Source organism: Homalodisca vitripennis, chromosome 5 (genome assembly GCF_021130785.1).
Source record: "Homalodisca vitripennis isolate AUS2020 chromosome 5, UT_GWSS_2.1, whole genome shotgun sequence".
Taxonomy (NCBI): Eukaryota; Metazoa; Arthropoda; class Insecta; order Hemiptera; family Cicadellidae; genus Homalodisca; species Homalodisca vitripennis.
The window spans coordinates 160,813,496-160,839,832 of NC_060211.1; the positions used below are offsets into that span (position 1 = coordinate 160,813,496).

The window sequence follows — 26,337 nt, forward strand, 5'->3', positions numbered from 1 at the left end:
GAAAATTTCAAATTCTTTAAACTTTTTCTCTTCGGTCTATGTCCCTTAAGCATAAACAAAGAAAAAACTCAATATTTTAAATTATTTAAGTCAGTAGTCCAGTTTAGATAGTGAAATAAATCAAATCCATGTACAACAAATTAATAACACTGGCTACTGTAAAGATCTTTCAATACCGCATAAACGTGTTATTATATTTAATATAAATTTTAAAATCGAACAAATTATCATCCCATATTTATATTTAGTCAACTAACATCATTACACCCATTTACTTAAATAATTCTAATTGCTACTTTAAAAATATATCATTTTTGGAAAACCTAAAATCAAAAATACCAATTGTTTAATAAGTATTATTATTCAGCCAAACCAGGTTACTTGCGAAAAAAGAGCCACAATAAATAAACAATAATAAATTATTATTATTAATAATAATAAAATTAATAATTAATAATATTTATAAAAAATAGTAATTAATAATTTTTTTGCCATACTCATTCCCATATTTTATTAAGTGTATGTCTTAGAGTTAGTGAAGAAGACACACAACTTAGTGGTCACGATTCCTGATTTAGGCGTATCAGAACGCGTTGTTATGATTTGTTTATGTTAACCTAGTTTGTAATATTATGTATTAAGTTAGTTATTTACCTGAAGAAGAGATGAGATTGCAAATCTCGAAACGTAGTGTTACTGTTTTTTTATTTTATTTTTTTTTTTACTGAACGATTTCAAAAGTTCTGAAAAATCCTTTTTCCTTCACAATCCTTCCATTATCAAAAATAATCTTCAACCAAAGAACTCATCCCATATTTATACTTTAATTTATTATATACGCATTACTAAGTTTCTTGGAAAATATTTAAATCATGTACGGTTTGAGAAAGATATTCAATAATCATCTTTATATGTACTATGACAATATGGTTTTAATTATTACCTACTGTACATTATGGTATATCTCACTGTAATTAGCATTATAAAGCTGCAAAATGACACCCATCCCAGCCCTCTACGTCAATTAGGACTTCGAGCAACTTCAGAAACGTACTATGTTCGTATTTTTTTTAGGTAGTTTTTTGGAAATTTATATGGCGGTATTTCGGAAACAATATGAGATTTAAGTTTAAAATTCAGAATTTTTGTAGTCTTACCAATCACGATAAGCACATAAAATTTAGAAACAATTTACAATGGTGAGGTAAAATGTTTATCTAAAGTGTGTTGATTTGACGTGAAATTACTTTACTCTACAACATAATTACTTCAATTAAAACCATATCTACGATAAATTGTGTATTCAACTTCTAAGTTTGGCTATCCTCATTATAGCTTAGGATATACTCTTACTTTTATTAGATATATAATTTTGTTAACTTACCACCTGCATCACATATGTTAATCAACCGTATTTTGACTTTTGTATCGTCCAGTGTCTTGATTATTATTTTAATAGGTTGGTAGGTCTGCAATGTTTTATTAATACGAATAACACTCCATCCAGCCTGTATAAAAACGAAAACTGTTACACTTAAATGTTTGAAAAACTTTGTAGATAAGAATAAACGTAATAAGAATGCTTTAGGTTGTTTGTAGCCTTAGATAAATCCTAGATAACTTATGGGTTTATACGTAAATGAATTACAGAGTTTACAAAGGAAATTCAAAAGTAAGTATTGAGTACGTGTGATTATTAGATTTACCACAATGGCATACATTTACATTCAGCCTTAGGTTGCTTTTTAATACTCTCCTATCCTCGCTATTATTTATAATACGACTTATTTGCGTAACCATGTCGTTTCACAAATGCTAAAGATCTACAGCTCCGTGGTTAATTCCTTAATTACAGACTGAAAGAGTCATCAATACATCATACGAGTAAATAAATTCATATTTTGGATCACAAACATATATTGTGTACTGAAATAGGGTGGCGCAGAGAAACGGGAAATTTTTAAGTTGTTGCTGGTACACCTGTAAGTCTCGTAGGAGTGGGGGGCGGAAGTCATGACGCCAAGTAGTAACGGTCATTTAGTTGAGACGGAGCAGTGGAGTGGTGCCGTTGCCGTGACAGCGTATTACAAAAATGGCGACAGTGTAAAAGCTGCATAACGACGCCATTATGATATTCCTCCCCGCAGTCGAGTTCCTTCTTCACATGCCATATCACCATAGGTTCAGAATTTTGAAGAGACTGGTTCGGCCTTAAAGAAAAAAACTCTTGGGCGTATAGTGACTGTTCGAATCCCAGAAAATGTTGATGCGGTGCGAGTCGCAGTGGAAAGGAGTCCGCGTCGTTCTGTACGAAAAATCGCCTCATCATTGCGACTTAAGCGTCGAAGTGTGCAAAGAATATTGCACGACCTGCAGTTTCATCCTTACAAGCTTCAGATTGTTCAAGCTATAAAACCAAATGACGGTGAGTTACGCTTACAATTTTATGAACAGCTACTGACTAAAATCAACGAGGACGCAAATTTCCTTGAAAATCTTTGGATGTCTGATGAGGCCCACTTTCATTTAAATGGGCATGTCAATAAGCAGAACATGCGTTACTGGGCCCGCAGAAATCCCGGTGAACATTATCAACGTCCGTTACACAGCCTTAAAGTTACTTTATGGTGTGCAGTGTCTTGTCGAGGGATAATTGGACCTTACTTCTTTGAGGATGGTAATGGTTCCACTGTAACTGTCACATCTGAACATTACATTCATATGCTGGAGGCATTTTTTGCTCCACGGCTTCATTCTTTTCCAGATATTGACATTCAGCAAACCTGGTTTCAACAGGATGGAGCCTCCTCACACACTGCCAATCTGTCAATGGCAGTACTTAGGCGTTTGTTTGAGGAAGGGCATTACTTCAAGGAACGCTAACGTCACTTGGCCCCCACGGTCTCCAGACCTCTCAGTATGCGACTTCTTTGTATAGGGACATCTAAAGAGCGTTGTGTACCAGATTAGGCCAAGAAATTTTCTTGGGCTCAAGATTCAGATTGAAGAACACGTTGTCAATATCCCAGAGAAAACATTACATCGCACAATGATAAGTTTTTGAAATTGATTGAATGAATGTGTTAGGCGCAATAGACAGCACGTAACTGATGTTATTTTTAAAAAGTGACTTTAACTTTACTGTTATTTGCAACATTTCTCATGTAATTTCCACTCTTTCCTGACACATTTTAAGCATTAAAAGTTGTTTGTACAAATCATTGGTTTATTATGATTATTTCAAAATATCCCGTTTCTTTGCTCCACCCTGTATAAGAAGGAAAAGCTAAGGCAAAACAAATCACATCCAGAGACTTTTCCAAGTTTTAAAGTCAACGTATTGTTAGTCAGATTGCAGACGTAAAGTCGCAAGATATTTTTGAAATTAAAAATGTAAGTGACATTAAAAAACCATCAGTTTAAATATCAAATGAGTGTATAATGTACAAGTGTCTGTTTCATGCATAAAATTAACCAAAAAGAAAGCGTCCTGAAAGGACTCATACTTTTCGGAGTATCCTAAAACTGCGGAACAGCATGGAATATAATGAGTGGACTCATAAGGAAAGCGAAGAGAAAGAAAAAGTTTCTCAGATAAACTATCGCCAAGAAAGAAGCAGGAGATATGGAGTATGCTAAAACTGGGAAGCGTACAGATCAGTATGGGATGTATTGTGTGTACTGATAAGGAAAGCAAAAAGAGTTTTTCTCAGATGAACTATCGCCAAGAAAGAAGCAGGAGATATGGAGTATGCTAAAACTGGGAAGCGTACAGATCAGTATGGGATGTATTGTGTGTACTGATAAGGAAAGCAAAAAGAGTTTTTCTCAGATAAACTATCGCCAAGAAAGAAGCAGGAGATATGGAGTATGCTAAAACTGGGAAGCGTACAGATCAGTATGGGATGTATTGTGTGTACTGATAAGGAAAGCAAAAAGAGTTTTTCTCAGATAAACTATCGCCAAGAAAGAAGCAGGAGATACGGAGTATGCTAAAACTGGGAAGCGTACAGATCAGTATGGGATGTATTGTGTGTACTGATAAGGAAAGCAAAAAGAGTTTTTCTCAGATAAACTATCGCCATGAAAGAAGCAGGAGATATGGAGTATGCTAAAACTGGGAAGCGTACTGATCAGTATGGGATGTATTGTGTGTACTGATAAGGAAAGCAAAAAGAGTTTTTCTCAGATAAACTATCGCCATGAAAGAAGCAGGAGATATGGAGTATGCTAAAACTGGGAAGCGTACAGATCAGTATGGGATGTATTGTGTGTACTGATAAGGAAAGCAAAAAGAGTTTTTCTCAGATAAACTATCGACAAGAAAGATCCCCAAAGGGTTTGCGGCTTTTCTAATCATATCTGAAAGTGAAAACTATATTAATCTCGCAACCAGGTTCAATGTGGAGGGTGGAAATAAATATTTTCCTGTATCTGTATGTAGCAATGATGACGATGATACTTTTATGTATTTTTACAAGACTACCAGGCTAAATGAATTGATTAAGCTTTTTCTACTGTCTCCATATGAATGAGACACACTAAAAGCAGTTGGTAGTGACGGTAAATCGATCCAAATAACAAAATCTATGAGTTTTTTCACAAGCATAGTCATTATAATTCTTATGTAATGAATCTCTAAAAACTGTAGTGTTCTTAAAATCTTAGAAATTAATTATAATATGGGCACTCCCAAAAATTATTACACGAGGTGCTCTTAAACGCTTAATACCTTTTTCCATCCTACCAGCTATGCTCAAGAGTTAAGAAAAAATGGAGTTTTTTCGACAGGTGATGGATTTTGTAAACAGTGCTAGGGTGTTTCCATTGTTATAATCTTAAGAAAAATCGCAGTACCTGCACTGCTCTTATACCAACCTGTTAAAGGACAAGCTAAATACAAAAGACAAGAGCAGATATAGCTCTCTAATAATCCGGCATTACTCTAAAGAACTTGACTCGATGCACAAGAAGATATACAAAAATGCATTACTATGGATTAAATGATAGCGGTGTCGATTGGATGAAGTCTTAGTTCAGTGACAGACTGCAGGTTTCCAGACTAGAAAGTGAGTAAGTGATAACGGTGTCGATTGGATGAAGTCTTAGTTCAGTGACAGACTGCAGGTTTCCAGACTAGAGAGTGAGTAAGTGATAACGGTGTCGATTGGATGAAGTCTTAGTTCAGTGACAGACGGCAGGTTTCCAGACTAGAAAATGAGTAAGTGATAACGGTGTCGATTGGATGAAGTCTTAGATCAGTGACAGACTGCAGTTTTCCAGAGTAGAAAGTGAGTAAGTGATAACGTGTGTAAGTGATAACGGTGTAGATTGGATGAAGTCTTAGTTCAGTGATAGACTGCAGGTTTCTAGACTAGAAAGTGAGTAAGTGATAACGGTGTCGATTGGATGAAGTCTTAGTTCAGTGACAGACTGCAGGTTTCCAGACTAGAAAGTGAGTAAGTGATAACGGTGTAGAATGGATGAAGTCTTAGTTTAGTGAAAGACTGCTGTTTTCCAGAGTAGAAAGTGAGTAAGTGATTACGGTGTCGATTGGATGAAGTCTTAATTCAGTGACAGACTGCAAGTTTCCAAACTAGAAAGTAAGTGATAACGGTGTCGATTGGATGAAGTCTTAGTTCAGTGACAGACTGCAGGTTTCCAGACTAGAAAGTGAGTAAGTGATAACGGTGTCGATTGGATGAAGTCTTAGTTCAGTGACAGACTGCAGGTTTCCAGACTAGAAAGTGAGTAAGTGATAAAGGTTTCGATTGGATGAAGTCTTAGTTCAGTGACAGACTGCAGGTTTCCAGACTATTCAATTCAAAACCTTATTTATTTCCAAATAAAGAAATTACAATTCCATAATAGAGTTATATATACTATAGTAATTTCAAGTATGATTAAAAACATTAACATTACTTAAAATATAGGATAAAAGTACCCACATAGGCAAGCCTGTGCGTGGGCACGAGTCGTTGAAAAGACAGGTCGACCCACATTGCCGATAAGTTTTAATCAAATACAACTCCAATATGTAGCTCAACACACTCACGTACATAAATAAATACATAAACCTAGCTCTCATTACAATAGAGCTAAAAAAAGTAAGTAAAGTAACGGGCATAGGCTAGTAACAGACATGAGCTTGAAGTAAAAGAAAAAGAAAATCCTATATATAATTGGATGCAATGACGTTCTCCGTTGCTTCCCCTCCCAAATCCGTAAGCCACTTAACCAGTAGCTTCTTAAATATTCCAATTTTTATATTACAAAAATCAGTTAATGGTCTCGGTAAATTTCTAATCAAAATTTGCATTATATAATGAGAATTAGTTAATGTAAAGCTTTTAGTTAATCTATCTGTTAAAATATTTACTGAAACCGAAATCCTAGTTCCGTATCTATGGTTAGTTCGTCTAAAAATTGTGTTATTGTTTTTATACATATACAAAACCAACGTTTTTACATATAGCTGCCTGACCCCCAAAACTCCCATATCATTAAAAAGTGCAGATGATGCATAACGGTTACCTTTACACAGGGCAGTCTTAAGAATGGCTCTTTGGACAACATTTATAGGTTCTATTACTGATTTATAGGCACCACCCCAAGCTATAATACCAACCAATAACATTGATTGACAATAAGCAAAATAAGCAAGTTTCAATTCATTAAAATTTAAAATTTCACGTAGCTGCCTAAATACAAAAATAAATTTTCTTAATTTGTTTTTCATGTAATCTATTTGCACTGCCCATCGCATCCGTTTGTCAAACATAATTCCTAGATATTTATATGAATCGACACTGCTTATAGTGTCACAACCGCATGTTTCACTTGTGAAATTGCCACAGGAATGAAGTTTTAGACTATTTTCATTAAAATCATTATTAGCTCGTAATGAAATTGGCAAGAATTTCGTTTTGGAAACATTTAAAGATAATAAGTTTTGATCAAACCATTTTTTTACTATGGATAAGCCACGTAATGCCTTTGTTTTGACTTCTCCCCAATTCTTTCCTTCGTATAGTATTGCGGAATCATCTGCAAAGAGAAACAACTCACCCTCCACACACAGATTGGCAAGATTGTTAATATAGATCAGGAAAAGAATGGGACCAAGTGTACTTCCCTGGATGACTCCGTAGTCTACTTGCTGTTCACTACTCTTTGCTCCACAGATCGATACATATTGCTTCCTGTCCGACAGGTAGCTCTCAAACCATAAGTATGTGCTACCTCGGCAGCCTATACAATGTAACTTTTGTAAGAGCTCACTCCGTGAAATGGAGTCAAATGCTTTAGCCAAATCTAAAAATACGATAAGGCAACGCCTATTCGAACTAATAGCATCGTTAATTCCTTTAGTCAGCATGTACAACGCATCCGTTATGTTTTTATCTCTTCTAAATCCATACTGACATGAGGTTAAAATATTATTGTTATTTAAATACTTAACTAATTGTTTTTTAATGATTTTCTCGAGTACTTTAGAAAAAACGCTTAATAATGATATTGGACGGTAATTACTTTTGGTACGGAAATCATTATTTTTGTAGAGCGGAATAACTTTTGCCAATTTAAAAACAGATGGAAATTTGCCTGAAATAATGCTTAAATTAAAGATATGCAATAATGGTTTAAAAAAAAATTCAATGTTATTTTTGAGAAGGGAGGCTGATACACCATCACACCCAGGCGCGGACAGTCCACGTAAGTTGTTGACCTGTTCAATAATGTCAGTCTCAGTTACAGTGCTTAAAGTAAAAGTGGAGTCGGTAGAGTAATCCTCGTCACATAACACTGGTGGGCCGCTTGAATCGATTGCAGTTGCCAAGTTACATCCTACTGTTGAAAAATAGTTATTTAAGTCGTCGGCTATGTCCCCATAGTCATAGTAATGTTACTGTCCGTCCCCTGCATATATTTCCCTATTGGGAAAGAATCTTTATTTTTTATTTCATCCTGACAGTTCATTAACTGTCTTCCAAAATAAACGTTGATTATTCCCACACTGATTTATTTTTTCTCTATAGTAAATCAACCTAGTCTGTTTTACGCAGTTATTTAAGGAATTTCGATAGCGTCTAAAATAGTTAATAACTTCTGTGTTAAAAGGTTGTTTCTTAACCAATTTGCTTAACTTGTCCCTTTTTCTTATTGACCTAATTAAACCAGGCGTGATCCAAGGTTTTAACTTAGTGAGACGAGAACCACCCATATTTGGTTTATTTGCCTTGCGCGTAATTTCGTCAACTATATTTTTTAAAATTGTTTGCACTAGTTTCAATATCATTTGATAAAATGATCGAATTCCAGCTTTTATTTCTTAACATATTCCTAAAAATACTTGTATCTATATAGCTATTATTTGTCTGTTGCACCCTAACTCTTGAAGCACTGAACTGTATCTCCAGCGCAGTGCTGTAGTGATCCGTAATGCCTGTGTGTGAGACAGCTGTCCGAACGTTATGGAAATTATCATGATTAACAAATATATGGTCAATACACGAGCCACTGTCCCTGTCACCCGTCACACGTGTGGGTATATTTATATAACTCACAAAACCAGTTTCTGTCAAAATGTTAAGGTAACGCTCTGCATACATATCAGTGTTCAGTAAGTTTAAATTTATGTCACCTAAAAAGATATACGTTTTATTCTTTGTTGTACTACTATAATACCGTTCCAGTTCGTTAATAGATAGGTCAGTGTCACTGTCATGTGTTCTGTATAAAGCAGTTAAGTTACATCTCCTACCATAAAAAACAAAATCAAACGTAAGCCCATAAACATCACCCATTGCTACCTCAGCGGACACGACAGATAAAGACCTCTTCACATAGACAAGAGTACCATCGTTACGATTTCTCTTTCTTGTAGTCTTCACTACCTCATAACCGTCGAGATGCGACACGATCATGTCGTCACCAACCCAGGCCTCGTTTAAAACGATAATATCAATATCTCTGTTGAGTGATTCCAAATAAACCAATAAACTATCAATATTTTTTAAATAACTTCTTATATTCAAATGGAAAATTTTTAAATTTACGTTATTTAAATTATTAGAAAAAAAGATTTAAAATCAAAACTATTTTCAAACTCTAGACATTCAACAGTACTAGAAATATCCAAGTCGTTAGGTGACTCCATTTATTTAATAGCCACCCACCGAGTCCTAGAAAGTGAGTAAGTGATAACGGTGTAGAATGGATGAAGTCTTAGTTCAGTGAAAGACTGCAGTTTTCCAGAGTAGAAAGTGAGTAAGTGATAACGGTGTCGATTGGATGAAGTCTTAATTCAGTGACAGACTGCAGGTTTCCAGACTAGAAAATGAGTAAGTGATAACGGTGCCGATTGGATGAAGTCTTAGTTCAGTGACAGACTGCAGGTTTCCAGACTAGAAAGTGAGTAAGTGATAACGGTGTCGATTGGATGAAGTCTTAGTTCAGTGACAGACTGCAGGTTTCCAGACTAGAAAGTGAGTAAGTGATAACGGTGTCGATTGGATGAAGTCTTAGTTCAGTGACAGACTGCAGGTTTCCAGACTAGAAAGTGAGTAAGTGATAACGGTGTCGATTGGATGAAGTCTTAGTTCAGTGATAGACTGCAGGTTTCCAGACTAGAAAGTGAGTAAGTGATAACGGTGTCGATTGGATGAAGTCTTACTTCAGTGACAGACTGCAGGTTTCCAGACTAGAAAGTGAGTAAGTGATAACGGTGTCGATTGGATGAAGTCTTAGTTCAGTGACAGACTGCAGGTTTCCAGACTAGAAAGTGAAACATCCTACGGTTGCTGAGGGAAAGAGGAGACCCGCAAGGCAGTTATCTGGAGCCAACTCTGCACAACTTGTTCACAGCTAATTTTCTAGTTTGTTTTCAGATTTCACTGCTCACATACATACAAATGACTCCCAACTGCATATCTTTTTTTAGTCTTGCCAGATGGAAACAGCCGTTGATGAGCTCATTTGAGACATAGTGGGAGTTGTCGAATGTTCGGTTATCAATGGAACGATTCCCAATGTTGGTAAGTGCACGATTCAACACATATCACCACGCCCCTTAGTAGTGGCCTGAGGGTTATGTTGGGAAAATGACAATTTATGAAAATGAAAAACTCTTGGCCTTATTTTGGACAGTAACATCACTTTTACTGAACGTGTCACGCACGAAATACAAGTGCCTTAGGTAGGCCCAAGGACATACACTAGTTCAAGAATCTACTATAAGAGACAGTCAAACTGCTACTGATGTAGACACTGATCCTATCAGTTTTTACTGCTATCCTGCGTATAGTAATAGAGCTCTCCGGAGTAATATAACTTTAGAGACTAGTGGGACGTACCGGGAGGGATTTTATAAATAAGAATAGGTCTATGTATATGTTCACCAGAGACAATAAAAATGTCCATGTAAAGTTTCAGTACAATCGTTTCAGTAGTTTTTTTACGTGATACACACAATCAGTACACACATATTCATACATATATATATATACACACACACACACCTTTAAAGTTTTTATAATAGTATAGGTATCACGAGTATCTATTGTAACTGAGCAATAAGGAATTAAATACCTCTGCATCGTGAACTGTATAAATGATCTGGCGGCCTCCAGACAGGTCCTCAGTTAGGATTTGAAGTTGTTCAGAGTAGATTTCCCTACCGTAATGAACAGCAAGTATTAAACAGACCCGATCTGTATTGATCAGTGGACTTGTCAGCTCGCTGTCTTGTGCTTCTGTTGATAATACTGAAACCACATCCAAGAGCATGAGATTTTAGCGTTCGATAAGTGCAGTGAAATTTATAAAACTTATAAATATAATAAATATAAAATTTATAAATGGCTCCGCGTTGATAAAGTCCATTATAGTTTGTGGACGGATATATTCTTTCGACTGTTTATACCAAGTATATCAACTCCCTCCCCCTCGCCATTACTTTGGAACGGCTGAAATTTTTTTTAATGGGCGAGTGCATTTACAAATATTTTGATGAGTGGACTCAATTTACTTTTAATTAATGAAAACTAGATCTACTGTAAACAGAATTACAACAAATTTAAATTCCTATAACTGTTTGCTTGCTACGTTGGTTGACGCCAACTCGGAGACCTCTGATTCTTACATTCCTTTTTCTTTTCCTTCTCCGGAAAAAGTCTCAAATTTCCAACCGTATTCTGGGAATAATGTATTATTAAGGCATTTATTATTATTAATTATTATTAATAACACTTATCCTAAATGCACTGTTAAAATGCCATATCACAATGTCAAAGGAACCCACCAGTATGGAGTATTTTATGTGAAACCATTCACGGCTTTGTTCTGTAATGTTTGTTTTATAACAACATTAGAATTATTTGATATTATGTAAAACGTTTCAAACTATTTCCTATTTTCCTTATAAACCTCCCCCTTGAAAAAGGAATTAGCCAAATTGGTCTAGCCATTCCCAGTATTAGCGCTTAGCAACGCATTTAGCGATTCATTTTTAATATTACACTAGCAATAACCCACGGATTCATACGCAGATTCGTAGGCTTTGGTTGTTTCAAATTACTTATGGTTGTCTTGAAAGGAGTAAGGTTTGTACTGCCTAAATTTATTTGTTATCAAGTGTGTAGCTGTTAGCCGCGGCTTCTTACCAAACAATTTACAAAACCAATGTCCTTAGAATACTTAGTAAACACACTTATGATGTAAAATGATAGAGTTCTATGAACATTTTCAAACATAAGAAGGGAAACATCAGGGACATTTTTCATTGTTCATACTTAAGAATATCAGAATTTGCCCTGACTTTTATTTCATGCTTAGCACGTGTAAGAGCATTCATTTCTGGTTCAAATTTACAACAGACTGACTTGTCGCCCCGATAAAAAAATAAAAATAGAGAGGTCTCGAAACTCTACATAGGTCAAAAAGTGTTTACTTCAAACATTTTCATGTACTCATGGTCTAAGATATTTCCATTGCCAGCAGTAGAGTTTGCCTTGTTGCACCAATGAAGAATATAATGCAGTGTAAGTTAAAATTTTGAATATACTTTGTTTAATTTTTCATGGATAAAGATGGAGAGATGGAACACGCGACACCTTTCTAGAAGATATTAGTGATTTTTTTTAGTCACTATTACAACTTTTTCCATTCCACTAAGTGACACCTCATTTGAAGAGTCTTGATAAAAGAAGAAGAACTGTGGAAACTAGAGCTTTCTACTCAAACCAGTTCAAAATGGCAACATATTGAAATTAATTAAGTTCAAGGACGGATCCTGCTCAACCTTCAATCGAAAAATATTGTACCGTTATTTAGTTTAATTTTATTTATAATATATATATTTTCACAACCTTTTTACTCGTTACTGTTTAGTAACTGTATAAGTTTACGCTGACGTTCTTTAATCTAAATTATTTGCGGAATAATAACCTAATTAGCTAATTGACACGCGTAGTAATTGTTTCTCTCTTTAAATTTCTAGCTGGAGATCTTGCTGCCGAACAAATCCTCGCGCGCCTTGTCCGTAAGTAAATTTTCTAAGTACATTTTCGTATAATAAATTAGCCCTTTCAAGCGAGACATCTATTTCGAATGCAATATCAATTAACTTGTAAATAGTAAAGTAATTTACCGTTGATAATGTTTTATTTGGCAAATGAATACAGATTAAGTAGTGGTGATGTCCTTCTGACGAGACAACCTTATCGTTGTTATAAGTTGTTTCGATAAAATGGCTAACATCATTGTGATTTTACTTTCAGATGTTTAAAATTGTTTGGAGTCTTTATCTAATCCCTCTTAAATGTATAAATTTTCAAGAGATAGTGGTTTTGAGTTCTGGGAATTATAATACGTATATTTTTCCGGAATTTCCGTACGAAGATGATTGAAATAGACTATTTATACTAAATAAACATAAGTACTTAACCAACAAATATTTAGGATTGTTTTAAGGAGAGATCGATCCACTTTTAAGCCTTATTCTGTCTATCCTCATGGGCCACTGTCCTGTGTGAGGATCTTATCCAACAGAATAAGGGGGAGAGTCGATACAGTACAAGTTCAATAGTACTGATAAAAAATGCAACGGGCACAGACAGGATTTGAACCTGCGCTATCTCTAACTCAGACCCAAGTCCAACGACTTAGACCGCTCACTCTTCGGCACTCTCAAACTTGTTAGTTAATACTTTATATCTAACTTGAGTAACACAATTTCGTGTAAGATGCCGTTACCCTTAACAAAACTCTTGTCAGTGTTGTCATAGGCGAAGACATGCTGCACGTATCCGATGATGACATGCTCACGTTGTCCGCCTTATTGGACTTTAACGTAATCACAATATTCAAAATATTTAATTTAAATTCCTCCCGCCAACATAAATATTATGGAACGTTTTCTACCACCACTTAATAGCCTTAAGTTGTGAGCAAAACTAGCTTAATTTAATTACACACTTAATGATAGAACTATAACTAAACCAACTCACCTGGAATTTTAAATTGTACATAACTGTCATGTGAAACTGTATATACTGAAATATATTTCGCACTGATTGTGGTTAACAATACGTCGCCTCCATAAAGTGGTTGTAAGTATAATTCGTCTCCACGATTATAAATGATACTTGTATAATCAATCTGAAAAAGTTATAAACATATTAATAATAAAAACGTTATAATCCCAAATAATTATTTTATACTCGTATTATATGAAAAAATATTACACAATCTATGAATTCATGCACCTGTTTCGTAACAAATAGTTCTATAATTTAAGGTAGAAAGCATTTAAACATATATTAGTAATATGTACAATATTAGATTGTCATAAGTTTAAGGACAATCTTTGACCTTTTTACAGACTTATATATAAACAAAAGTATAATTTAATTTAAAGAAAAAAGATTTCCTCTTGAAATTTAACATACTGTCAAAACCTACTGCGAGAAATACTTGTTAAGACTATAGTATTATTATTATTGCAAATTTTTATTTAAAAGAAAAAGAGGAAGAAGAACAATTCAATTGTTTATTAACACGGCGATATAGTAAAATACGAGTGAGTTTCAACAGATGACTTTTATATATATATATATATATATATATATATATATATATATATATATATATATATGTATATATATAATATATAATATATATATAAGTATATATATTACGCAAAACAGAAATGGTCATTATAACTATAGTAGAATGATAATTTCTTAAATCAAAATTATATTATTATTATTCGTTTGTATATTGGTACTGTAGTATATTGCCTATAGTATTGTCCCCCTTTCTGGGCCAGGCGGCAATATATTGCCGCCATAGATCGCGTCTAATAAGTGCCAGGCGGCAAAATATTGCCGTTGGTGGCGTATACGACAAGCGCCAGACGGTAATATATAGTCTCCTTGATATTCGTCGTTTTCTTAAATAAATACGGCGTCAAATGATGAAAGTTTTATGTTTTTTATTCCCTTGTATATTTTTAGATAATTAATATGAATATCATATTTATTTTTGAGGTCTATGCATTTTTATTTCGTAATTGTCACGTGACATTATCAGCTGACTCGATCTTTTGTTGATAATTCTTTATGCTTTAGTGTAATCGTACTACTGTATGCTGGATTCTTCTTCATTATTTTATTTTGTGGTTGTAAATATTAGTACACATTTAAATGCCTCAGCCAAAACAAATTCAAAGTTAATACAACAACTATTGACGGTTATCGGAAGCTGGTGCACAAACTAAAAGAGTTGCAGGTCACCTTTCATACCTACCAAATCAAACAAGAGAAAGCATATCGCGTGGTTTTAAAAAATATGCACTTTTCCACTGATGTTGCGGACATTAAGATTGCTATTGAATCCTGTGGGTTGCAGATTCGCAATGTAATGAATATGAGACAGCATAAAACCAAAGCACCTCTTTCAATGTTCTTTGTTGATCTGGAACCAAATCCGTGTAACAAAGATATATTTAATATCGAGTACCTCCTTAATGCAAAAATTACCTTTGAACCACCGCTCAGGAAATCCGAGATCGTTCAGTGTAAGCGATGTCAAAGTTATGGACACACCAAAACGTATTGCTGGCACCCTTACAGGTGCGTTAAATGTGGCCAGAACCATGACACACGGGCATGTTTGAAATCCAGTGATAACCAGGGCTGTATTTCTAAATAGGCTAAGTAGGCTGCAGCCTAGAGCGGCAAAATTAAGGGGCGGCAGATTTGAAAAAAAATTAAAATATTAAAATGAAATATTTGTGAAATACAATATTATTTTCCTTATACGAGTTTAAGTTTGTGTTATATAAATAGAGCTTTTAGGAAACACATACACTTTAATTTCCTATTTCGTTGTATGTATTACTACAAAATATGTACGAACGCCTTGTTCCTTCGCGCAACGAGCGGCGATCTGCCGATTTACATTGGCAACACCCCCTGGCAGCCGGCAGCCCTGGGTGGCTGGCGCGACAGCTCTCCGCTCCCCTGCCCCTCCCCACCTCTCCAACACTGGCGCTCAGCTGATAGTCACCTGACGCTGTCACGGACCGACAGACGCACCCTCTGACTCACGACTCACACATCCACAGATTACACTACACTACAGTCTACAGTGACTACACTGCGCTGTCAGTTGGTGGTTGATGTTAGTGTTGTGCACACGGCGGCACGGTTACGGTGTTATATAAGTCGTTGACTCGTTGTATTCAGCTAGTTCAATGTTAAAGTCAACAATCAATTGTAACTTTGTAAGTATGATTGAATCTGAATGAGACTTAGATGTAAGAGTGGAGTGAATGGAAAATTTTAGCTAACAAGTAACCATTGCAATAACATGTGGGTCGTTGTCAAATCAACTGTCCTTTCGAGGTCCCAATATATACAATTTTTAATAACTTTAATTTTAAGGGGGCGATTCACCATTGCGGTTTTAGCAACCTTTGGCCGGTCGGCTCCCATAAGCGCAATGTTAATTTCACGCTTGCAGGCTTGTCGAATTCAAATGATCATATTCCAACAGTGCTCACAAAATGTGCTCATAAAAAGTAATATTTTTTTTACGGAAATCTATTGACAACTAATCAATCTAGGGTTCTCGATTTTTTAATTTCCACTCAAAAAATCTGTTTAGCCTTCAACGGGCGGTTAAAAATCACTAATTTTTGGACTTTTTGCCAAGTCCCCTACACTATATTATTTAATATTTTCAACATTTAAAAAACGGCAATCCTAGATCACCATTTGAGGAATACACCAATACTCTAAAATTTAGGATAACTTAATTCTGTGAGCAGTGATCATTTGAATTCCACGCCCTGTTTTCATGGTCAGCGGCGTGTTAGAGCACCCCCTTAATAAAATATACTCAATTGTCGTATGTGTTATCAATGAACCAATTAAAATTTAGGATAATTACTTTACTTGCTTATTACCGCTGCTCTTGTACTTATTACTCCTTATAAACCTCATGAGTGTTACTCTCTACATCATGGAATGTTAGGTAGGTACCCTAAATCATGAGTGTTACTTGGTAGTTTTAAGGGAAAATTGTTTAAACTACAGATATTTTGGCATATTTAACATATGTTTTAGATAAGTAAGAACAGAAGTACTCTAAAACTCATTATTAAGACAAAATAAAATTTTTTGGCGAGTGAAACTCAAAGAAATTGAAAAAATCTCATAAAAATTCATGTAAGTAATACAATGTATTTGCTTGCGTTCTCACAGAAAAAAGTCCAACATTTTTCCAGATCCCCTTTTGGCTGGTATATGTGTGCCCTCCAGACCTTCTTCCTTCTTCTCATATAAAAAGAGCTTTCAAATCTCGTTTTTTCCCTCCAGGACTCCTAGGATGGCAGTTACGCAGATTACGCTCCCAAATAACTGACTATTCGGTTCTAACGTAGAGTTTTATATTTTAGGCTACTACTAGCTTCTCTACAACTACAATGAGTGATGGACGGAAGAGGCTTAGCGGTGCGGAGTACAAGAAACGGGCGAAGAAGAAACTCGAAGAACAAGAACGTGTATTGAAACAAACCAAAAGGCTAGATTTGTTCTTTAAGACGCCAGGAGAACAAGAGATTGCACCAGTACTTGAAGGACCTGCACTTGACGATTCCGTTGACGAGACGGCCGGCCAGCTGGACGACAATGTTTCAGCTGGGCCAAGCTGCTCAAATCCACCAGCTAATCTAGCAAGTTTAAACGAAGACATCATCATACCTCACGAGATCGCCACTGAAAGCCTTTCGTTGGAGCTGCTGTCACCCTGCTGTTCCAGCGAAGATCCAGCTTTCTGGGTTTTGAATGATGCAACTCGAGATTCAATCGCAAAAAGTGGGTTCAAACAAAATATCGACCTGGATTTCTCAAACAGCGTAAGAGAATACAAGGATCAAAAACGATATTTATCCAAATCTCTGTTTCAACGAACATTGAAAAATGGAGAGGTTCAGGACAGAAAGTGGATGGTATTCTCAAAAAGCAAGGGTTCTGTTTATTGTGGCCCTTGTTTGGCATTCAATTTCAAAGAGAAATCCCAGTTTGATTGTAAAGACGGATTCAAAGACTGGAAAAATGGTGAAAGTCGGGCCAGTCATCACGAAAACTCACCAATTCACAAGTCGGCAATCATTACTCTAAAATCACGAGAAATTGCTCTGAAACGTGTTGGCAGTATGTTAACTGAGCAGCTAGACAAAGAAACCAATTATTGGAAAAATGTTTTGGCCAGGGTTATAGCGGCCGTTAAGGCCTTGACATCAAGAGGCCTTGCATTAAGAGGCGATGATGAAATCTTTGGATCAAACAGAAATGGAAATTTTCTTATGGCTTTAGAGCTTATCTCCGAATTCGACCCTTTTTTAGCTACTCACATTGAAAAATATGGTAATTGTGGAAGTGGTCATACAAACTATCTCTCTTCCCAAACGTGTGAAGAAGTCATTGAATTAATGGCTCAAAATGTAAGACAAGAAATTTGTGAAGAATTGAAACAGTCAAAATATTTTTCTCTCATAGTTGATTCAACCCCAGACATGTCTCATGTAGACCAGTTGGTTCTTGCAGTCAGGTATGTTTTAAATGACGGTGTACCCTGTGAACGATTTCTTACCTTCATCCCGTCAGTTGGACATACCGCAGAGGGTATGTTTAAAAGTGTGATGAGAGAACTAGGAAATCTGGAAATAAACATTGATGACTGCCGAGGCCAATCGTACGATAATGCCTCAAATATTTCGGGGACTTACAATGGTCTTCAGGCAAAGATAAAGAGCAAAAGTCCTTTAGCTCTATTCATCCCGTGAGCGGCTCATTCTTTAAATCTGGTCGGATCATCTGCTGCTGAATCTTGTGAAGAAGCGTGCAGATTCTTCATGTTGCTTCAAGAACTATATGTGTTTTTTACATCTTCTACAAAACGATGGGAGTGCCTGATAGGTGTAATGGAAGATTCTTATCAGAATAATAAGACTATAAAAAGGGTGTGTCCTACACGATGGTCGGCTAGGGATGATGCATGTCAGAGCTTGCGAGAGTCTTGGGACGAAGTGTACAACCAGATGTGAGGCTCAAGGAATCGCTCGGAATCTAGAACGTTTTGAGACTGCATTTATGTTATGCTTCTGGAGCACTGCCCTCCATAGAATTCACAAAGTCAGTAAAACTATACAAAGTGGAACCGTTGACGTTTTGTTAGTCAGGGATTTGTATGGTTCTCTAGAGGAATATTTTGTGTCAGAAAGAAACAACTTTTCTTATTTCGAGGAATTGGGTATGAAGATAACCAAAACTGAAACATACGATTCATACGAAAAAGACACAAGCAGACAAACCAAGCGAAAAGTCTGGCCAGACGAAATCCGGAGTGAAGAAGTCAACCTGACTGGCAGAGATGACTTGAGAATTAACACATTTCTTCCAATTCTAGACTCCTTTATTTGTGAATTTAAGAGAAGAAAAGTGGCCTATAGTGACTTTGTAGATAAATTCTACTTCCTGACTCAATTGTGTGACAGCAAAACAGACATCAACATCACAGAAGAGGAACTAAGAAACAAGGCAACGAAACTTCATCAAATTTATCAAAATGACTTAGATTCCGATTTTATTGAAGAGTGCATTCACTTCCAAAAACACTGTGCGGTGGGAATGGACAATCCCTCAGATAAAACGTTGGAAGGAATTTCTACCTTTTTGAGAAAGAACTCGTTGCATGATGTTTACCCTAACTTGGACATAGCAGTACGAATTAGTTTGTGCATACCTGCAACTAATTGCGCGGGAGAACGTAGCTTTTCCTGCCTTCGAAGAGTTAAAAACTACTTACGGACAAGCATTTCTGAAAACAGGCTCAATTCACTTTCCCTCCTATGTATAGAAGCAAATTTAACAAAGAAGCTCTCTTATGAAGATTTAATTAAAGAGTTCTCAATTAAAAAGGCTCGTATGAAAGCTCTGTAAAATGTAAATAGCCTACTGTATATACAATAAATTAGTTCTGTTAATCACACAATGAACTTGTATTAGAATGTACAAAACGTTATTTTTAAATATTTCAACTCATGCTTATAATAAACCAGTTATTCAAATAATTTTGTCAACTTTAATTTCACCTTGCAAAACCATTTGATTGATTTAAATTAAACAATTTTCCAAGATTTGAAAATATTTAACAACATTCCAAGTAAGTGTAAGTCTGCAAAAAATACACATTTTCTAAAATGTGTGTTTATTTGGGCTGCAGTTCCATATAGTTCCACCGGCACAATCGAATACGAACATATCGATTGTTGATCAAGCTAAAACATCGTGCCGCGGCGTTAGGTTAGGTTATTTCACGTTATTTTGTGTTTCTCGGTCGGTAAATAACGTGAAATAACCTAACCTAACCACCGCGTCGCGATATTTCCCCGTTATTTGACTAAACATTAAAAAAATTTATAATACATTAAAACTGTTACGAAATGCTTTAAAAACGCCATCCAAATTACTATTTTGTTCCTGAAAAATGCAAATTTTCCCGGGGGGGGGCCGGACCGCCGGACCCACTTTTGGCGGGGGGGGGGGGTGTGCTCCCCTTTTTGGGGCGGCAAATTATCTTAAGCCTATAGGCGGCAAACTGGTAAATCCGGCCCTGGTGATAACCCACCCACCTGCGCTCTATGTGAGGGGAACCACCCGGCGAACTACAAAGGTTGTTCTGTGTACCGCGAACTTAAACAAAAATCGTTTCCCCCGATCAGACCCAAAGTACCTGAAAGTAAAACTCATGATCAATCACCTCGGGGAGCCCAAGAAGTGGTAAGACCTCCCAGTCCATCCACTGTTCGAATCCTGCCGGGACGATCATATGCACAGGTGGCATCCAACTCGATGTCTGAAGATAACAGTACTCAAAACGCTTTAAGTAAAACACTTAACGACTTTTTCAGCAAATTGGTTTCAACCCTCCTCGTCATAATGTTTCATACCAGCAATACAGCGACTTATTCAATACCTTGGGTTGTAGATTTATTGCGGGGGGTGACTTTAATGCGAAACACACCATGTGGGGCTCTCGGCTGTGCAATCCCAGAGGCCGTAATCTCCTTAAGACTATCAACGACAATAACTATCAATATTTTTCTACGGCAGAACCGACTTATTGGCCTACTGATTCCTTAAAAATTCCTGATTTGCTTGATTTCTTTGTGACTAAAGGTATTTCCCGAACGTACACACGTGTAGAATCTTTTCTTGATTTATCCTCAGACCATTCTCCATTGATCTTCACTTTAAGTTCATCTGCCATTACTACAGAGGGTCCACTGCGGTTAAGTTCTAAATATACTGACTGGGACCAATTTCGATCTCTTCTTGATGAAAACTTGCATTTACACGTTTCATTGAAGACAAATGGTGAAATAGATGAAGCTGTTGAATTGTTTAACAGGACAGTCCAGAAGTGTGCTTGGCAATCAACGCCGTATCAACGAAATGGAACCACTAATGGCCTGAACTACCCTCTTAGCATCAAGAAAAAGATTGCTCAAAAAAGAAGACTTCGTAGGATTTGGCAAAATTCCAGGAATCCTCGTGATAAAAACAACTTCAATAGAGCGGCGCGGGATTTGAAACGTTTGTTATCTAACTTCAATAATGAAAGGTTTCAGGTTTTTACTGCAAGTCTAACTACTACAGAAGACACGAAATATTCAATGTGGAAAACTACTAAACACATGACTAGTCCAAGAGTGCCGATTCCTCCGATTATCTTGCCAGGTGGTGGCTGGGCCAAGAACAACAAGGAGAAAACTGAAGTATTCGCTACGCACTTAGCCTACGCGATGTGTTCAAGCACAGTGACTCAGCTCAAGCTCCTGACCCAGAAATTGAATACTTATTAGAATCACCTAACCAACTATCACTTCCTGTTCAGCCCTTTACTCCCTCTGAAGTAACTGAAATAATTGTGAAACAATTGAAGCCGTACAAAGCTCCTGGGTATGACCTCATTACAGGAAGGATTTTAAAATAACTGCCGAGGAAAGCTATTATGTTTTTGAATTTTGTCTTCAACGCAATATTGAGAATTGACCATTTTCCAGCACAGTGGAAATTATCGGAAATTGTCATGATAGCTAAACCTGGGAAGCCTCCACATCAGGTTAGTTCTTATAGGCCCATAAGTCTATTGCCTGTGACTTCAAAAGTTTTTGAGAAGCTTTTTCTAAAACGATTTCAGCAAGTTATTGATAGCGGCAACCTTATCCCCAACCATCAGTTTGGTTTCCGCCAGAAGCACTCTACCATTGAGCAGATTCATCGTGTGGTCAATGTAGTGAAGGATGATCTGGAAGCAAAAAGATACTGCTCGGCTGTTTTTCTTGATATCAGTCAGGCTTTTGATAAAGTTTGGCATGAGGGTCTCCTCTATAAATTAAAATCTACTAGTTCCTCATTCTTTCTTTAATGTCATCAAGTCCTATTTGTCAAACAGGTTTTCGAGTCAAATTTCAAGACGAATACTCCGACCTCCACAAAATTGAGGCCGGCGTTCCACAAGGCACTGTATTGGGTCCCATCTTCTACATCCTCTTCACATCTGACATACCTGTACGAGCCGATGTCACCATGGCCACCTTTGCTGATGATACCGCTATACTAGCCTCTCATGAAGTCCCAGGAACTGCATCCCAACGACTACAATCTGAGCTGGATGACTTGTCGGAGTGGCTTGTGAGATGGAGGGTGAAGGTTAATAAAACCAAGTCCACTCATGAAACTTTCACAACAAGGCCTGCTAACTGCCCACCTGTTTCTCTTAATAATGTCCTCCTCCCCCAATCTGAAGAAGTGAAATATCTGGTTATGCATCTAGACCGAAGACTAACTTGGCGTTCTCATATCTGGCACAAAAGATTATTTTTAAACTCAAAATTCAAAAAAATATCCTGGCTTTTAAACAAGAGGTCGAAATTATCATTAAGAAATAAGTTGTTAGTATACAAGGTGATTTTGGAACCTGTTTGGACTTATGGTATACAGCTTTGGAGTACAGCCAGTAACTCCAACATCGAAATTCTCCAACTTTTTCAGTCTAAAGTCCTTCGGAACATCCTGGAAGCTCCGTGGTATATAACTAATCAATTTACATCAAGACATCAAAATTCCCACAGTAAAAGAGGAAATAACTCGCTACAGCAAGAAGTACCAAGACAAGCTGTATTCTCATCCGAACTATCTTGCGATGAACCTGTTGGATAATAGTGCGTCAGTTACACGTCTGAAGAGACACTCAATCCTGGACTTACCTCTTAGGTTCTAATTTCAAACTTTCTTGTTTTTTTGTGTTAGCTCTATCGCTGGATAGAGTCTAACTCGTGTTAATTTATTATTTTATCTCATTTACTTATTGTTCTAAGAATGTCTGAACAGATTGTAAATAAAACTGTCAAAAAAAAATATTAGTAGTGTTAGTTGTTACGTGCTTAGCTATTGTGTGTAACAGCAACAACAAAACACTCAAACTGGGGTTTTTTGTGTTGTCAGTTTGTGTTGTTAAAATGACTGACAATTTGCGATCTCACGGGAGTGAAATTGTAAATAACACATTTGTAAATAGAAAAAGAGTAAATAAATTTCAAATAAAATTGTGTAAATATTTCTCGGTAAATAGTGTTTTTTAACTGTATTGAACCTGTTTATGGATCCTACAATCATCTGTTTACCGGTACACCCATAATGTGAATATTTATTTTAAGTTTCTTGCAATGTAAGAGTCAGTTGCTTTAACACTTATAAAATGTTGTGAAGTACAATTATACGTATTTATACAAAATGTGTCATAAAAAAAAATGTTTTTATGGGAGAAATAACACAACATTTTGTATGGTTGTTCCTGTCTAAATGTACAATATATAAAAATAGCTTTCCACGGTAAAATTATTTTTCGTTTTTTAGTTATTTGCAAAACAAGAATAAACAATAAAAACATTTTATGTAATCTATTAAAACATTTTTTTATTTTTTATTACTTAAAACTTCATCTATTTTGTTTTTTTATCTATTTTTGTTTATTCTTTACCACAGCCATTTTTGCAAACTATTGTGAAAGAAACAAACAGATATGCCCAGCAGTACACAAATGACAATGAAATCAGTATTACCAATCAAATAAGAAAATGGACGAATGTTACTGTTGGTGAAATCAAGGCATTTAATGCAGTTTTACTAAACATGGGACTGATCAACAAACAAACACTGAAATCTTAATGGAGTACTGTCTGACATGACTCAAAATACACCCTGGTTTGGTCAAATGTTTAGTAGGAACCGGTTTGAATGCATTCATATGTTTTTTTTTTCATTTGACACACAACAGGATTTTGGCCAAAAACACTGATCCTGATTATGACCCCACAGCTAAATTCCAACCAGCTACTAGGCTTATAAATCATGCCAACAATGTTTCACAGAATTACTATATTCCTAACAAACAATTATCAATTGATGAAAGTTTGGTTGGGAGAAAAAACTACACTAGATTACTACTACAGTACCTACCAAATAAACACAATAACAAATTGGGTATCAAACTGTGGGTAATTTGTGACTCCACAAATATATATATATATATATATATATATATATATATATATATATATATATTATATATATAAGTTCCTGGCTCACTTTTGGAGGCAAACAGAAAATCAATGTAAAATCCTTTTCAATGTATCGTAAATGAATCTGAGAAATCAAACAGTAAATCACGAATCAAAAATAACCGAATCTATAACTGTTTTACTGTTCATTGTTAGCATTCTAATTTCTTGAGCTGTTTTAATGAAAAAACTTCGAAATCTTTAGAAAAATCTTTATTTTAAAAAGTTAATTTTAACACATTCTTTATCTTTAATAGTATTCTTTCCAGTAACAGTCAAGTGTAATTTATCATTTTTATTCAATCCATTAATCTTTTTTTTCTAAAAGGCTTACAAATAACTTTGGTAAATGTACTTTAAAATCTTCCAATTCTGCTATGATTGTAAGCCCGAATTTATCTTTAATTTTCTCCTAATTCATGATTTTATACTTCTTTTTGTTATCTAAATCAATTAATTTTCTTATATTCTTTGAATTATATATTGCCAAACTCATTCTACTCTTGTTACAGCGTCATTTAATACCAAACAAATGAATAATACAAGAATACTTCTACAAAAAATTGGGTAAATTATACACTTTTAAGGTTAAAAATTGACATTATACTTCCAAAAAACACAAGAAAAGCCGTGTTTTTGAGCCAACATTTGTTTGGGAGCTTTTGGTGTTTGGGGTCTAAATCACGGTTTTTAATGTACATACACCCTAATACTACAGTTTGCTTGAAAAATCCTGAAAAGTCTACTGAATTATCTCTAATTATTGTGAATTTTCAGCTTAAAATTTGATAATAATTTTAAAGGAATTTCTCAAAGTTCACTATAAAATTGGAATTTAGAAAATCTCTAATTAAACATTTTTCATAAATAAATGTCACGAAAAACAATATCACGTCCGTTGTGTAAGAAATATATCCTATAACAAAACTATAAACGACATTATAATTCTAAAATATATGGCAAAATTAAACAAATTTATAAGAAGAATTAGTTTATTTTAGGAAATGGACTAAATAAAATCAAATTGTTGATCACGAAAAGTTGTATGATATAGAAACATTACAGGAATTAAAGAAAAACTTTAAGAAAAATAAGAAAAATATTTAATGATGAAAAAATTCATTCTATTGCGAATGAATTATCTACTGAAACTAATGACAAGACTAACTCTGAAATCATTGACCAAATAGATAAAACTCTTAAAAACAACGAAAAACCTGATGAAAATATCATTAATGTTGAAATTTTATCATCTTTACATGATCTTTACAAGCAGTACATTTTAAAAATGTAAACGACAATTCGTGTCAATTTACAAATATCTATCAATTATGCGACCAGAAATTATAAGTTTAATCGAAAAATTAAAAAAATATGTGAAAAATATCAAAGTTTCTTTATATATAGAATGTGAATATGAACGAACTTTAGTGAATGATAAAACACAACTCGTCCTATGTATTTTACTATAAAAGCAGATGAATTCTCTAACTTAAATGACTTTATTACTAAGCAATGTAATGAATTATGGCATCTAGAACAGACAAATCATCCAAATAGAAGTTCTGGATGGACAATAAAAAGTTGTAAACTACTAAAAAAACTTGTAAAAAACATTTGGAAAGAAGACTACGTATTTTTAACAATTAATATAACTTTGAAGCCTAAAGATGGTAAATACTTGAATACATTTGCTAATGGAAACGTGTGAAAATCTCTTACGTTTTCATGTTTCACGTTCACGTTCCACCTTTCTCGTTTACCGTTCAAAATTTGTCTAAGTAAATGGCGAAAGTAACTTTAGAAGAAGCAAAAAAACGATCAAATTAAAAAATAAATTAATCAAAGAATTTAAAGAACAGTTTAGAATTGATGAAAAAGAATAAGAACTTATTCAAAAATTCTATCAACCTGTAACTTCTGAAATAAAAAATGTAGAGGGAAAAATTAAAAATGTTTTAAATGAAAATATGATGGATTTAGTCCCATTTGTACGACAATTTGCTGATATTTCGATTCCTGAATCTGAAGTAGAAGAATTTGAATTGCCAAAATTACAATCTTCGACCCCATTGAAGAATCCGATTCGACCTAGAATCATTGAAAAATCTACAATAGTTGAACCAAGACCTAGAACAATTGAT

At 35.2% G+C, this 26,337-nt stretch overlaps 1 protein-coding gene across 3 annotated transcripts in view; it reads right to left on the reverse strand.

Annotated features, from left to right (window-relative positions):
- LOC124363063 overlaps positions 1–26,337 on the reverse strand; it is a 53,848-nt gene that overhangs the window by 17,465 nt on the left and 10,046 nt on the right. For all 3 annotated transcript variants that reach the window (XM_046818143.1, XM_046818144.1, XM_046818142.1), the window contains 3 exons: positions 13,509–13,659; positions 10,591–10,766; positions 1,385–1,508 (listed from right to left, as the gene is read on the reverse strand). In XM_046818143.1, the coding sequence (XP_046674099.1) occupies positions 1,385–1,508; positions 10,591–10,766; positions 13,509–13,659 (451 nt within the window). The remainder of the gene's footprint in view (positions 1–1,384; positions 1,509–10,590; positions 10,767–13,508; positions 13,660–26,337) is intronic.